Source organism: Camelus ferus, chromosome 10 (genome assembly GCF_009834535.1).
Source record: "Camelus ferus isolate YT-003-E chromosome 10, BCGSAC_Cfer_1.0, whole genome shotgun sequence".
In the NCBI taxonomy this organism is placed as follows: Eukaryota; Metazoa; Chordata; class Mammalia; order Artiodactyla; family Camelidae; genus Camelus; species Camelus ferus.
Window position 1 is genome coordinate 64,261,996 of NC_045705.1, and position 15,600 is coordinate 64,277,595.

At 52.3% G+C, this 15,600-nt stretch overlaps 1 protein-coding gene and 1 long non-coding RNA gene across 7 annotated transcripts; both read left to right on the top strand.

Annotated features, from left to right (window-relative positions):
• Positions 1 to 16: 16 nt before the first annotated feature.
• LOC116666512 lies at positions 17 to 1,791 on the top strand. Its single transcript, XR_004323414.1, has 2 exons — positions 17 to 218; positions 1,194 to 1,791. It is a non-coding gene; the product is annotated as an uncharacterized LOC116666512 (long non-coding RNA).
• A 2,802-nt stretch (positions 1,792 to 4,593) lies between these two features.
• Positions 4,594 to 14,980, top strand: LGALS12 (galectin 12). Of its 6 annotated transcripts, XM_032489638.1 has the most exons (11): positions 4,595 to 4,721; positions 5,388 to 5,593; positions 7,296 to 7,384; positions 7,516 to 7,729; positions 8,485 to 8,604; positions 9,193 to 9,231; positions 9,845 to 9,871; positions 10,101 to 10,189; positions 11,897 to 12,002; positions 12,316 to 12,466; positions 12,917 to 13,053. In XM_032489638.1, the coding sequence occupies exons 1-10, from the start codon at positions 4,697 to 4,699 to the stop codon at positions 12,463 to 12,465; spliced, it is 1,065 nt and encodes a 354-aa protein (XP_032345529.1). In that variant the 5' UTR covers positions 4,595 to 4,696; the 3' UTR covers position 12,466; positions 12,917 to 13,053. The 6 variants fall into 6 exon arrangements, 5 of the variants coding, with proteins under 5 accessions (XP_032345529.1, XP_032345530.1, XP_032345528.1 ...); XR_004323411.1 differs by lacking the exon at positions 12,917 to 13,053 and having other exon boundaries at positions 4,594 to 4,721; positions 11,897 to 12,068; positions 12,316 to 12,448; XM_032489637.1 differs by lacking the exon at positions 11,897 to 12,002 and having other exon boundaries at positions 4,598 to 4,721; positions 12,917 to 14,980.
• The last annotated feature ends 620 nt before the right edge of the window (positions 14,981 to 15,600 follow it).

A 15,600-nucleotide genomic window follows, 5' to 3' on the forward strand; every position in this document is an offset into this window, starting at 1 on the left:
GGTTCGGAGGGCCTGGGGATCACACTCGGGAGTTAAAATTTGGGAGTATGCAGACTTTCAGGCAGATTGATAGGTAGATAGATCTTCTATATGTTTTATTTAAATTATGTATAATATGTTTAATATATACAAAAGAATACATGGACCACATGTAGTTATGAAACATGATGAAAATTACCACCCACGAATACACCATCCTGCGTTAAGAACCAGCACAGGTGATCCTCCCACGTGTGTTCTTCCCTTGTGCCGTCTTCCCGACTCCTCCCTCCCCACCCCAACCCCTCCACGCGAACGTCACCTCTCTCCTGAGGTTTTGTCTATCATGGCGTTGCTTTTTAAAAGTTTTTAAAAAATCTCTTCTTTGTACTCCTAGCACGTGTTTCGTTTTGCTTATTTGAAGCTTACAGAAATATCGCGCTCTATGTCATCTTCTACAATCTGCTTCTTTCCAAGCTTGTCTCTATAATACATGCACATTGCCCGTACGCATAGACCTGTAATTTGTTTTCCCTGCTGGAAAATATTCCATGATAGGAACTGCCTAGGATATTATGGGGTCTGCAACCCAGCAGGGAAGGGTCAACATAATGTGGTCAACAGCAATGTTTGGGGGGGAAAAATCAAGTTTCAGGTTTTGAGCTGAGATTCTGCAATAAACCTATGATCCAGAGGGGAGGGAAGAAGCTTGGTGGGATACACAGCAAAATAACCAGAAGTGCTGTGTCAGCCTATCGAGGTTATGGGTGATGCCTGTTCTTTTCCTCATTTTACAATATTTCTGCCTAAATGGTAAAAGAGGTAAATAAAAAAGAGGGAAAAGAGGTAAATAAAAAGCAACTGGCTTTGTCCTACTGGTTCTCCCCTCCAAGTGTTTGTCTTCTCTCTCCAATTAGACTGGAAGCTCCCTGAGAGCAAGATTGATCACTGCCCCCTGTAACGACCCCAGCGCCCAGTATGAAAAATGGCTGCAGCCACTAAAGCTCACTTATGGGACAGAACAGCACTGAACGAAATCGAAACTGGTGGGGAGGGTGATAGCTCAGTGGCAGAGTGCGTGCTTAGCATGCATGACGTCCTGGGTTCAAACCGCAGTAATAGTACAAAAAAAATATATGTATATGTATACCTAATTGCCTTTCCGCCCTCAAGAACGAAACTGTTTTCTCAAGAGAATGTTAACTTTCTTTCAGGCGACAGCACCTTCATTCCTTCAAAACCACGGATTAACCTTCTGGTGTCCAGGCTCCATCCAGATTGATTTCTGTACCCTCACCTCCTCCAGAATGGTCTTGACTGGAATGAGCCAGCTTGCCACGCTTCCAGATTATCTCCTATGTTTTTCTAGAACCTTCCCAATCATTTGGTTCAAGATGTTGGAGTCACTTTTCTTGGTCCTTTTTCCTTCATCTCCCTTATCCAGCCAGCTGTCAGATTCTATCAGTTCTTCTCGCCTAGTAGTTCCCCTAATTATCCCGCCCTCTGTTCCACGATGATGCAAAACTGGTCCCGAGAGAATGAGGGTCCATGAGAGTCTCCAGTGACCTGGGGGAACCAGATAGAAGGAAAGGGTGGAGATGTAGACCTATGCGCTAGTCCCTCCCTAGGCCCAGAGAGTGGTGCCTGTGCAGGAGCAGGGATTGTGAAAGAGGCTGCTGGATCACAGAATGGGGGAGAGTGGGGCACCTTGAGAGCTCCGACCAGGGATTATGCTTCCCAGGCTATTAACCAGTAATTGACAGGTATCAATAAAATTGCCTCAGTTGCAATCTGTGGCCACCTAGCAGTGTATGTGAGTATTTTGTGCTTGGGCCACAGTACCATTCCTGCTGGGGGAGAGACAGATGAGGCAGAGGAGCCAAAAACCGTCACCACCTCTTACAGGCACTCACTCCCTAAATATATTTTGAGCACTTCCTCTGTGTCAGGCATTGCTCATTACGGAGAGCATAAGAATAAATGTGCTCTCGTGGAACTTACAGGTGGGGGAGAGGGGGAATAGGAGACAAACCTTCAACAATTCTTTAATGTATAACAACAGGTTATGATAAGTGGTCTGAGGGAAAAGCACAGGGTGTAGGGAGCTGGGGGGTGCCAGCCTGGGACAGGGGAAACCCCCTGCCAGTGTCGCAGTCATCCTCAGCCTCTTCCTGGACCTCTCCCACAAGCTCCCCTTCACTCTGGCTCAGGAGGAGGAATTTACCCTCCCCCACTCCTGGACAGACCAACAGACACTAAGGCCCTGTCTTATCCTGGAGCCACTCAGACTCAACCAGCTCTGGACGTATGTTTTAAGCCCAACCAGGCCCCTCCCACCTGTCAAAACCTGGGGTCACCTGAAAAGAAACATGAAACACACCATCCGCTTCCTTCTGCTGCCTCCCCTCCCCACTGCAGACCCTCAGCACTCCCCTCTCCTGACTGTTGCAAAACCCTGGGGTTTCAGAAAGAGAACAGTTATGGCTGCTCCTCTGTTATGGGCTGAATTGCATCGAGTCCTAATCCCCTGCAACTAGAATGTGACTGTATTTGGAGATAAGGCCTTTAAAAAGGTAATTAAAGTAAAATGAGGTCATATGGGCAGGCCCCAGTCCAATATGGCTGGGCTCCTTATAAGAAGAGAATAGGACACAAACGCCAGCAAGCCTGGAGCCAAGCAGAGCCCTGCCCCCTGCCCCCCGCCCCACCCCCTGCCTCTTGTTTATGGAAAAGCTGAAGCCTCCTGGGCCTCCCTGAGTCTCAGGAGAGCAGGCTCAAGCAGTTGATGCTTAGGACAACAGAGTCACAGGCTCACTGTCTGACACACATTCCTGAGTTGTTTTACAGGTACCATAACTGGCACCAGAGAGAGGGAGTAAACGCTAACTGCATGATGACCAGACTGCAGCCATGACACAAGCTGCTCCATCTAGAGCAGGACTGAGTCTATGGCTAGCACAATGCCAAGAACTGGCCTTAAAGAGAATGAGCCTAACACTACTGCTCATAATCATCTGTATCTTTGTGGGCATCAAAATAACTCTAGTTTGTTCTGCCCCTGTATGTAAGCAGGCAACTAAAACTGTCAGCAAAGAGATGCTTCAACCAACCCCAGGTTGATATCTTTTACCCTAAGACATCAACGCCTTTTTATCAGCGTGAAGCAGTTACAGAAGACAGACCTTCACCCATAATCCATACAAATGGAATGACATCTGGTGTGGGGGCATTTGTAAGCAGCTCTTTGCAGAAAACCCCGTTTGCCTTGTCACTTTAGCAAAGCTACATTGTAATTAACAAAGGCATCCCCATGCTTTACAAATCTTTCTACCACACAATGCCTTGCCTAACCTGTTGGTTTTCACCATAGATGGAAGAAATAGAAATGAAGAATCAGTAATTAACAAATGACCAGATCTCTTCCCTAGCTTCCCCTTCAGTAATCTTGTGAACAAACTGTGTGGACAAGAGTGCTTCTGAGGAAAAGGGGGTGGTGACAACTCTGACCCCTGTCTCAATGATCCACTGAGAGTACTTCCTGTTTTCCCTTTAAAACTTTCATGGCTGAGTCGAAATTCAGAAATAGTTTTGGGGGACACTGAGTCCACCGTCTTCCTCCCCAGATTTCCGGCATTCTGATTAAAGGCAATTTTTCTATCAACATTGTCTCTTTTGAGCATTGATTTTTGAGCAGCGAGCAGCCAAACCCAAGTTCGGTAACAAGACAAGAGGAGGGGCCCCAGGAAAAAGTGACTCTGCCAATGCCTGGATCTTGGGCTTCTAGCCTCCAGAACTGTGAGAAAATAAACTCCTGGTGTTTAAGGCGCCCAGTCTATGGTATTTGTTATGGCGGCCCTAGCTAACTGAATCCTCTTCCATCCTCAATTCACAGAGGAGGCACTGAGGCTGGGATGGGAGTAGGGGAGGGGCACTATTTAGATGCTGTGAGGATGGGACCAGGACCCATATGTGACTCCCAGTAGCAGGGAGTCCTGCCCAACTGGTTTCTCTACCTTTGGTTTGTACCCCCTGCTGTGTATGTAGATTCTTCTTTCTGAACACACCTCGGATTGAATTTCCCCACACAAAACACCTTCAGCCACCCAGCTCCACATACCCAGTAGGATCTGAACAAACTCCTTGGCTTGTACCCTAAGCCCTGCCAGTTAGAACCTAAGTCAATGTCTGCAACGTTAACATGCATGAGAATCACCAGGAGAGTGTGTAAAACGCTGCCTCCTGGGCCCCGCCACCAAAGGCTCCTGTTCAGTACGTCTGGGGTGGGGACCAAACATTGGCATTTCTAACAGGCTTCCAGGCGATGTGCACGCAGCCCTCGAATAGCTGCTCTGGCTAACAAGCCTCCTTTCCCCAGGGTCGCCCATGAACCCGCCCCTCCAACAGAGCAGCTGGTTGCTTTTCCCTCACCACCCCATGCCCTTGAGCCTTTGCCCAGCCTGATCCTGCCAGGATCCCTGCTGCCAAGTCTAACACTGTGGTCAGACCCAGGACCTCCCAACTCAGGATAAAGTTGACAGGGTGTGCTGCTTTTTAAAGGGAAAGCGTTACTGGAATTCGAACTAGAACTGGAATGACTCTAGTCCAAAGGATCATAGAGGAGCTTGAAATAGAAACAACACAGACATCTACACCCACCCCCAGATACAGACCTCCCTTCAAGACACTGTGACCCCGTGGTCACCCTTTCTATGTACAGATGATCAAAGGGAGTCCCAGAGAAGGTAAGTGACTTGTCTCAGGGCACACAGCACATTAGAGCAGACGCTGAGCAGGACCCCAGGTCTTCAGTGCACCTGCGTGCTCCCCACTGCCTACCTGTGTGCTCCCCACTGCCTTTTCTAACCCTAAGAGGGTCTCCTGTCTCCCTGCCCTTTCCCACCTCCCCCAACCCACTTTCCTATGACTCCATATGGGCGCTCGCATTTCCAGCCAGTGCTGAAATGGAGTCCCAGAGGTCTATACAACTTGCCAAAGGGACAAGAGTGGGGAAAAGGGCAGGGAAATGAGGGAGAAACTAAAACCTTTTGTGCAGAGGGGAGGCCACTCATTGGCGTCCAGGAAGCTGGAGGCGGGGCTTCTCCCGCGACCCACCCACGTGTTCTACCAGCCCTGCCTCTGACCCCAGGTGGGCTCAGACCACAGCCCTGGGAACCACAAACCCTTGCTGGCCCCAAAGGAGACAGACTCTGGCTTGTCTCGGCAACAGGCTGTATGCTTCATACCCTGAGGCACTGGTTAGTTAGTTGGTTAGTTCCTGCAAGCTTTGCACCCCTCAACACAGATTTCTGCTCACACGAGTCCAATCAGTGGGGCTGGAGCTGGGATGAGGCACTGGGGGTGACAGCTGCCCTCCCAGACCTGCTCCAAGTGTCATTTGGACCCTCCAGGTGCAGGTGAGACAAACAGCTGGGAGAGCTGCCCAAGACACTTAGGGTCCTGGCAGAGAAAGGGAAGTCAGTCCAGTGGGCACAGGGTTCCTGGAATCGGGATCTGCAACCCAAGTTGGAGGTGCCCCACCCCCACCATGTCACCGGGAGAAACTCTGGACCCGCTGCCGGACACCCTCATTCTGCAGCCGCCAGTCTTCCACCCGGTAAGGAGCTGCTCGGATCTGGACCCTCCTGGGTCTCAGGGCTCCTCCCTTCCTCCTTCCAGCTGGGCCCAGACTCCCAGGTTGGGGGGTGGAGAGGCCCTCAGTTGTGAGCCCTGCTTCCCCAGCACCCGCGCATGGGCTCTGGAAGACCCTCCTGAGCTTATCAAAGTGGCTGACCAGCTCATTCTCACTTCAGTGTCAGTTATTGTTGGGCTCACGGGGGTCCTTGCATTTTAAAAGTAATAGAGCCTGGAGACACAGTGTAGTGCCCTCCTGCATGATGGGTGGCCAGGAGGACCTGGGGGAGTGTGTAGTAGGGTAGGAGGGGGACACTGATTACCTAGGAAGGGCAGTCGTATCTCCAGCCTGGAAGGGAGCCAGGTCAAAACCTCCAAGTCAGAGGTGGGGCTGGGGTCTCCTCGATTCCTTCTGTTTCCTCCTTCAGCTCCTGCAGGTTCCTTCGGCTCCTGCAGGTGCCCTGCAGGTTTCCTGAAGCCTAGCAGTGCTTTACAGAAGGCTGAACTCCCAGCAGACTCCCCCCTCCCACTGATGAGCACTAATTACCACTTTCTCTTTACTTGGTCCTCTCCTCCCAGGAGAGCTCCAACAACTCACTTAATTACAGGCCAGGCCGGGAGCCCGGGAAGTGGGAGGGACTGACATGCTGAGCCTGGTTAAGCTGTGGGCGCTCTGACAGCCCGGGGTCTCCTGCACCCCGTTTGGCAAGCTGTGAGCCCCCGCCTGGAGGGCAGCGCTGCTGGGTCTCAGCTCTTTCTAGGCGTTTTGGGCTTCTGAAGGCTGCTGGGAGCTGGAGAACACCGCATGAGGGCCAGCCTTGTGATACTGCCCAACATGTACTGGCTGCTTGTTCACGTTTATTCTGCAAACACCTCTTCAGAGCCCACGCTGTCCAGGCCAGGCACTGAGCCTAGAGAAGGGAAAGACAGGGCTTCAGCTGTGGGGGGCTCGTGCCTCCCGGCATGAAGAGCCAGCCATACGTCACCCGGTAAGCCGGCCAGCCAAGGACCAAACTAGCCGTGCCTGCAGCGAGCATGCTGAGGGAAGGAATGATTCAGGCACCAAAATGGATGATGCCTGGAGAAGGTGTCAGAGCCCGGAAAGTCAAGTCAGATTTCACAGACTAGAGGGCGAGCAGCAGAAACAGTCCCTGAAAAGGGAGGGAGTTGTATTTTAGGAACGCCAGGGGAAAGCTGAGCTGGGAAGGTAGGCTGGGGACATTGTCAGGTATCTCGCCGACATCTATATGAGGGTCTGCATTCAGGCCCCAACCAGTCCAACTTTCTGCCTCCCAGTTCCCAGACTCTGGCCAATAAGAAGTCCTCAGCAAGCCTCAATGCCAGGCTTCTGAAGGCCAGGGAGGCAGCCCGAGGACAGCAAGCCTCACTAGGGATACCACTGTGCCCTAGGAGCTGGGGAGAGGGTCTGGGCTGGTGCGCCAGGGGGCAGGGGAGCTGAATCCGGCTTCCGCAGTGCCATGTGGCTTTCTGTGTGAAGGTCCAGGAGAGGGGAGTAGATGGAAGAGAATATTTCGGAGAAAGCTAATTTTTCCCCATCGGGACACTTTCTGTCTGGGGTGGGAGAGTTCACTTTTCTTGTTCCTCTTCCTTCCTCACCTCCCTGACATAGGGGTCCCCAGGTCCTTTCTCCAATCCTATATGGACGGGTTTTTCCCCTTCTTCAGGTGGTTCCTTACGTCACGACAATCTTTGGCGGCCTGCGAGCAGGCAAGATGGTCACGCTGCAGGGAGCGGTCCCTCTAGGTGCACGCAGGTAAGGGGAGGGCCCCACGGCGGTGCTGGAGCTCAGCCCTGGAGGCAATGAGCCGGGGGTTCCTCTCTGCCTTCGGGGTCCCTGGGGGTCCCTGACTGGAAGGGCCCTTTGAGAGCCTCACCTCCTCCCAGGTTCCAGGTGGACTTCCAGTGCGGCTGCAGCCTGCACCCCCGGCCAGATATCGCCATCCACTTCAACCCCCGCTTCCACACCACCAAGCCCCACGTCATCTGCAACACCCTTCATGGTGGGCAGTGGCAAGCCGAGGCCCGGTGGCCCCGCCTGGCCCTGCAGAGAGGAGCCAGCTTCCTCATCCTCTTTCTCTTTGGAAATGAGGAGATGAAGGTGACTGGAAGGGATGGGCATCAGAGGGTCTAGAACTTGCGTCCTTCTGCCTCCCTTCCTGCAGCTGAGTTCCCCATGTCACTGTGTTGAGGGGTACTGGGAGGGGGGCGGAGTCAAGTACACAGAGAACCAAGCTGCTACCACACCCTGTTCCCAGCTGCCCTGGGTCCACATGGCCCTGTACACAGGGGGCATTCAGCAGACTCTATGGTGCTGGCCCTGGAGAGCGCGCCGCTGAGACAGCCACAGGGAGCATCTGGAAAGCGCCTGCAATACTAGCTGCTCTACGCCCTTAAACATCAGCTTAATGAATCCTCACAACCCACGAGGAGGGTCCTTTCATTCTCCCCATCTCACAGCTCAGAGGGCGGGGACAGCGCGAGAGAATCTGACCTCAGTGTTCTTTTTATCACTGATGTAAACTCCTGCCAGAAGGATCTTGAGGCTTCTCCAGGGAATAGGGAGCTGGAAGAAGCCAGCAGTGGAGGGAGGGGCCTGTGGACAGGGGTCCCCTCTCCCCACCTGTGGCTGGGGACTCTGCTGCTGGGACTGCTGGCAGGTCAGCTGCCAGGCGGAATGGGGCCTGCGTGGGGAAGTGCTGTGTCGGGGGCAGGGGTGGGCAGAGACGGTGCCACCATGTGCCGGCTCTGCGGCCTTGGGGGAAATTCCAGTAAGAGTGCTCGTGGTGCCTGGCACGTTGGCGTGAACTCAGGAACATCAGCAGCTGCCAGGCCAGCCTCCATCTGTCTCTCCAGGTGAGTGTGAACGGACGACACTTTCTCCACTACGGATACCGGCTCCCGCTGTCTCGGGTGGACACCCTGGGCATATATGGTGACATCTTGGTGACGGCTGTTGGGTTTCTGAACATCAATGTAAGTTCCCTGGAGGTTGACGCCTGGATGGCAGAGGCCTCTGACTTCCCCTGATGCCTGGCTAGGCCTGGGACACCCTCCCACTCCAGACGAGCCTTGTCAACGCAATTATAACCAAGGTGGAGGGGCTTTATAGAGGTGGTGGACACGAGGCGGGGTGAGGTGACCACAGAAAGCAGAGCTAAGAGCCTTGGGCAGCAGTCTATACTGGGCTTGGGGTGTGGTCCACATGGAGGAGCCATGGCCAGGAGGCAAATGACTTAGTGGCTTGGAGCGGTGGGACCCAAACCTAGCAGTGGCTGTATGATTCCCGGCTGAGGGGCTTTATTCAAAAGGCAGATTTCCGGGATCTGCCACCAGAGATTCGGATTCAGGAAGTCTGAGGTGGGGCCCAGGAATCAGCATGTTCAAAACTGCCGGGTTTCAGAAGCCCTGACGGGGCCTCCGGGGAGATGCGGCGCTCTCAAGGCCAGAGCTCGGCCTCTGCCTGCTTCCCAGGCACAGCAGGGCAGGCGGGAGCCAAATAAATGGCTCCGGGGCTTGCGGTGGTGCTGAGTCCGGCTCGTTGCTTTTTCTCTTTCCCAACAGCCATTTGTGGAGGGCGGGAGCGAGTATCCGGTTGGACACGTGAGTCTGTCGGGAGCTTGGCTGGCGCTCGCGGTCCCAACCACACTGGCTGCCCCGCTGGCTCTCCCTCCTCCCGGGGCCTGACCTGCCCCTCGCTGGCCACTGCTCACGCGGCCCAAGGCCCAGCTGCCACCCACCTCAGTGCGCGGTTGCCATGGATACAACCGGCCCCGCCCCAGTCCCTGGGACCCGGGATTTGCCCCTCCCAGCGCCGGGGCGGTTCGGGAAGACGGATGCGGTGCGCTGGCTGCCCAGAAACGCCGGGGCCCCAGTATTCCCATCAGAAGCCTCGTCTCAGCTGGAGCTCTCAGTTCTCAGCAACCCTGCGAGGCTGCGGGGTTGGCCTGCGGGGCAGAAGGGGAGATGAGGCCCAGGCCCTTGCCCAGAGCCACAGGGTGTGAATGACAGACCCTCCGCCCCGTTCTCCCCCGTTATTTCAGAGCTGGTGTCCCTCTAAATTCAAAAGGACCCCTCTGGGGCTCCACTTACCTGCATTATCGCTCAGAGAGGCAAACCCCAAGTATTCCCATTTGTTAAGAATAAAATCCAGAGGTTCCTTTTCATGGAGCAAACAGCACGTGGCCTCCATGACCCCTCTTTCTTTCCTTGACAGCCTTTCCTGCTGGAGAGCCCCAGGCTGGTGAGTGACCTCCCTCCTCGTTCTGGTGGGGGTACAGTCCCTCACCTGCTCCATCAGAGGTGGAAGGGCACCCCCAACTGGTGGGAAATGCCCTCAACATCAGGGTTTCCTTCCTGCTCCAGGGGTCCCTGGCCCCTGAGGGCAGCCCACATAGCGGTTCCTGAGCGCGGGGGCCCTCGCCACGCCCCTCTGTGAGTCCTCGTCTCCGTTATCTCCTGTGTTCCCTCAGGAGGTGCCCTGCTCACGTGCCCTTCCCCGGGGCCTCTGGCCTGGACAGGTCATCATAGTGCGGGGGCTGGTCTTGCCAGAGCCGAAGGAGTAAGTGTCAGAGGGAGGGGTATAAGCATCTTTGGTCTCTTTAACCTTCAGCACGAGCTTTATAAGCATCACCTCTTTAATCTCCAGCACCACTACTTCATCCCCACCTGACAGATGAGAAGTAAATTGCCCAGGGTCGCACAGCTTGTGAAAGTCTGGTCCGATTGGTACAGGGTTCAGGCCGCCTTCGTGGCCCCAGCAGCCCCAAATCTGGGAGTATCTTCCCTGCCTGTACATCTTTTCAGGCCAACCAGCCTCTCCCCGCAGGTCCCAGCGGGAGCCTCGGGAAAAGCCCTGTAAAGGCACAGGCTGAGATCCAGGGAGAGGATGCGACCTCCCACAGTGACACAGTGCCCTGGTTTAGGAAACAGAGCCAGGCAGCCCCGAAGAGGAAGCCCTGTGCTGCAAAGTGAAAACTTGGAGGGACGCAATAACCAAGTGGATGCTGCCTAACCTCTCCGACAGAGGGCGCTCCCGCCCCATTTCCCAAACCTGTGGGCTCCAAGTCAAGTGTCTTTTTCTTTCTCTTCTTTCCTTCCTCCCCTCCATCCTTCCTTCTTCCTGGAATTGCATTGGACTTCATGACTTTTCTGAGCCAGATTTCCTGGGTTTGACTTCTGCTGAGGACACTTACTACTTGTGCAACTTCACAGCAGTTCCTTTTCCTTTCTGTGCTTCAGTTTCCTTGCGTGTGTACAAAGAGGTAAAAATAGTGCCGCCTTCAGGGACGGTATAAATGCGTAGGACTGTGCCCCGCACATAGCATGTGCTCCACAGCTGTGATGGTGCCACAATCCTTGTGGTGGAGGGGCAGGGGAGTAAGAAAAACACCTCGTGTTCTCCTTGCCTGATCCCCTTCCGTTTGTTTTTGTTTTTGAAGTCACTGGCCTCACTCCACCCTTACCCTGCATGATCTTGATCAGATCTGTGAATTCTGAGCAGACATGGAGGCTGTGGAAAGCATGGGCCTCCAAAGTCAGGCAGGACTGGCTGGATTTCTGGTTTTGCCTCTTATAGACTGTAGTCTTGAACAAGTCACTACACCTCTCTGAGTCCGGAGTCCTGAGTTTCCCTATTTGGTGGGGGGAGAGGGGAGATAATCCCAACCCTACGGGGGAAAAAAAAAAGTTCCCAGTAATAGAACCCCCACTCCTCCCAAAATTTGGAGACAGGAGACCAGGTTCAGATCTTTGCTCAGGGTCACATGGCTATGATTAGTGATGCAGCAAGTGATTTTACTGCTCTCTCTCAAGGGCCACGAACTGACATGTCCTCAGGGGCCAGGCAGTTCACAGAAAGAGTGAGGCACCAGGCTGGGAAAGCTGGTGTAGTGGAAAGAGTATTTCCATAGACTCACTCATGCCAGATCTTCTGATTATTTTAAAAGAGAAGCTGGAAACCATCTCTTATAAACGTTCTCACTTTTGAAAATGGTATTACTTTAAAGTTGAAGAATACTGCAGATCAGCCAGAACATTTCTACAGGCCCAGTCGGCCCTGGGCCACCAACATCCAGGCTGAGCGCAGTGCCTGGCGCTGAGCCGCCGGCAGTGAATGCCGCCTCTGTACTTCCTGCTGTCTCTGAAAGCAACTGGCTTGAATTGGCCGGGGTGGGGGGCTGGGGGGGTGGTGGAGAGAGTTTGGAGGGTGCCAGGTTCATTTGCATTAAAAGTTTGTCCTTCTCTGTCTACCTCCCCCCTCCCCAAGCGCTGAGTCTGGATGTGGCTGCAGCTTCAAAGGGCTGAAACAAGAGCAGCACCGCGCACTGGAGGGAACCCGTACCCAGTGGAGGGCGGTGCTGGACGGGGCTGAGGTGGGGGGCCACTGAGGCCTCCAAGAGTTTTCAGGCCAGTGGGAAGACAAAGCCTGATCTGAGGAGGCAGGTGGGGAAGGGGGTCCCCCAGCTAGTGGGTGGCAACGTGGCAGTTTAATCCCAGGTGCACCTAAGATTCAAGCAGGTGGTTCCTCTGTGAGCTGTTTCCCGAGGCCAGAATCTGGCCAACCTTCCAGCCACTCTCCTGCCTCCATCCCTCCCCTGAGGGCCAGCAGCCACAGCCTGGAAGAGCCAGGGAGCCAGGGACTGGGGGTTAGGAAGGCTGAGCCCCTTCTCCCGCCCCTTCCCGCAGTTTCACGCTCAGCCTGCGGGACGAGGCTGCCCATGTTCCTGTGATGCTAAGGGCTTCCTTCGCAGACAGAACTCTGGCCTGGGTCTCGCGCTGGGGCCAGAAGAAGCTGATCTTGGCCCCCTTTGTCTTCTACCCGCAGCGATTCTTTGAGGTGGGTCTTGGAGAGGCCTGGTCCCTTTGGGGTGGAGCACAGAGCTGCATTTGCATCCTGGAGACTGGCGGCATGTCCTGTGGGCCGGGAAGCCAGAGCCCCTAGGGGAGGGAAGGTCTATGCCAGGGCTCCACCCTCCACGCTGGTGCCGGGGTCCCGTGCCCAGAAGCCCTGAGGAGATGCTGGCATCGGCATTACTGAAAAGCCCCGCTAGTGACTCCAAAGTGCAGCTGGGGTTGAGACCACACCTCCAGGGGAATCAAGTCCTATTACAGATGGTGAAACTGAGGCCAGGCCTGGTGACAAGCTGGGCCCCTTGTCCTGTTCTCTTCCACCCCTGGGTGCCTCATGGATCCAGTCTCTGATGGGAGGGGGGGCTGGCTGGCTGGGGCATCAGGCCGGCAAAGGAGGGTCTGGAAGCCAGCAGCACCTCCCGCCCTCCTTTCCCAGGTGCTGCTCCTGTGCCAGGAGGGAGGGCTGAAGCTGGCGCTCAATGGGCAGGGCCTGGGGGCCACCAGCCTGGGCCAGCAGGCCCTGGAGCGGCTGCGGGAGCTGCGCATCAGTGGCAGCGTCCAGCTCTACTGTGTCCACTACTGAGGAGGGATCCAGAGGGCTGGCCAGAGAAGAGGAAGGCCCTCCTACACCCAGGATGGCCCTGCTCTCCTCCTCTCATTACAACATCCACCTGTCACCTGGTGTCAGGCCTGGCTCCCTACTGGAGCCACCAGCCTGAGTCTGCAGGGGCTTTGGACTGTACAGCAGAGGGTAGGCACAAGAGTGTGAGGGTTCAGAAATTCTGCAGCTCCCTCCACCAGGAGGCTGAGATCTGGTTCTGCCTTCCTTCAGGGCCTAGACAAGGAAGCAGGCTTTGTACTCTAACGAAGATATCCCCAAAAAACAGTGGCTAAAAATGTAGAAATTTATTTCCTTCCCATCTAACAGTTCTGGAGAAAATAGTCCGGGTCAGTAGGGCGTCTCTGCTCCATGGACCTTAGGGGTCATGCTAGTCATCATCCCACCATCCCCGGGGCGTCAGCATCACCTGCATGCCAGAAGCTCTAGGTTTCAACCACTGAGAAGACAGATAGAGAATATGGACAAGGTCCACCTGACAAGGTACGCCCCAGGCCTGGGCTTGGCATACAGTGTTACGCTCGCGTCTCAGGGGCCAGCACGCAGATACCCAGCCCCACTATCTGCAAGGGAGGCTGGAAGTGTTCTCCGGCCGGAAGGCCACGTGAGCAGCCGCAGTTATGCTACTGGGCTTCCCGGTACGTTTGGTTTTACTTACACCATCTTATTTTGTGCCATCTATTTACCATTGCTATTTTTTCCTTATAATTTCAGCTTTCTTGCTTGCTGTTGGATTGATGAAGTCTTCTTTATCACCTCCTCTGCCTTTTTTTCTTACATTGACTTGGAAGTTATGAATTCCATTTTACACTTCCAGTGGTTATCCTTGATCTTTATTTTATTTTCTTATTAACACAATATAATTGACTTTTGGGGGTGGGTAACATTCTGAGTTTTAATATGTATAATGATTTGTGTGACCACTTCCACCATCAGGATATATAACAACTCCATCATCCCCCAAAATTCCCCTGAGTCACTCCTGTGTACTCACACCTCCTCCACTCCTTCCCCTAACCCCCGGCAACCCACTCATCTCTTCATTACCATATTTTGTCTTTTTGAGAATGCCATATAAATAGAATCATATGGGGCATGACCTTTTGAAACTAGTTTATTTGAACCAGTATTATCCTTTTAAGATTCATCTAAGTTGCTGTGTGTATCACCGACCCACTCCTGTTTATTACTCAGTAGTATTCCATTGTACCACCATTTGCTTATCTGTTGACCCACAGAAGAACATTTCAGTGGTTTTCAGTTTTTGATAATTATGAAAAGAGCTGCTAAAAACATTTGTTTGCAAGCCTTTGTATGAACATGACTTTTCATTTCTTTAGGGTTAATTCCTACTAGTGGAATTGATGGGTCATATGGTAAATGTATGTTTTAACTTTATAAGAAACGGCCAAGCTATTTTCCAGAGTTGTTTCGGAATATCTTTGGGAATTTGGCATTCCCACCAGGAATGTATCAGATTTCCAGTTGTCCTGTCTTCTCATCGGTACTTGTTATTGTCAGTGTTTTTATGTTAGCCATCCTCATTGGCGTGTAGAGGTATCCCATTGTGGCTTTGATTTGTGTTTCCCTTATGGCTACCGATGTTGAGCATGTTTTCATGTGCTAATTTCCATCTGTGTATTCTCTGTGGTGTAATGCCTGTTCAGATCTTTTCTCCATTTTTAAATCGAGTTGCTTGCTTTCTTATCATTGACTTTTAAGAGTTCTTTATATAGGCTGGAGAAACGTCCTTTGTCTACAATAGCCAAGAGATGGAAACAACCTAAATGTCCATCACCAGAGGACTGGATAAAGAAGCTGTGATATATTTATACAATGGAATACCACTCAACCATAAAAAAGAGTATAATAATGCCATTTGCAGCAACATGGATGGATCTGGAGATCATCATTCTAAGTGAAGTAAACCAGAAAGAGAAAGAAAAATACCATATAATATCACTTATAGTGGGAATCTAAAAAGGAAAAAGAAGACACTAATGAACTTATCTACAAATCATAAACAGACTCATAGACATAGTAAACAATCTTATGGTTACTCGGGGGAGAGTGGGTGGGAAGGTATAAATTGGGAGTTTGAGATTTGCAAATATTAACTGCTAAATATAAAATAGATAAAAACAAATGTCTTGTGTATAGCACAGGGAACTATATTCAATATCTTGTAGTAACCTATAATGAAAAAGAATATGAAAACAAATATACGGATGTGTATGTATGACTGAAACATTATGTTGTACACCAGAAATTGGCACATTGTAACTGACTATACTTCAATTAAAAAAAAAAAAACTAAGACATCTATATCCAATGCTAAAAAAAAAAATCAGTTGGCCATATTTGGGCAAGCTTATTTTTGGACTCTATTCTGTTCCATTAGTCCGTCTCTTTGCCAATACCACACTGTCTTGACTACTGTATCTTTATAGTAAATCTTGATATTGGGTAATATAATTTCTCCAACCTTATTCTTCTTTTTC

Coding starts and splice junctions, on each gene's coding strand:
- LGALS12 (XM_032489637.1), top strand. CDS start 4,697: ATGATCAAAGGGAGTCCCAGAGAAG. Junction 8,605..9,192: donor TTGGGTTTCTGAACATCAAT/GTAAGTTCCCTG, acceptor CTTTCCCAACAG/CCATTTGTGGAGGGCGGGAG. Junction 10,190..12,315: donor GTCTTGCCAGAGCCGAAGGA/GTAAGTGTCAGA, acceptor CCCTTCCCGCAG/TTTCACGCTCAGCCTGCGGG.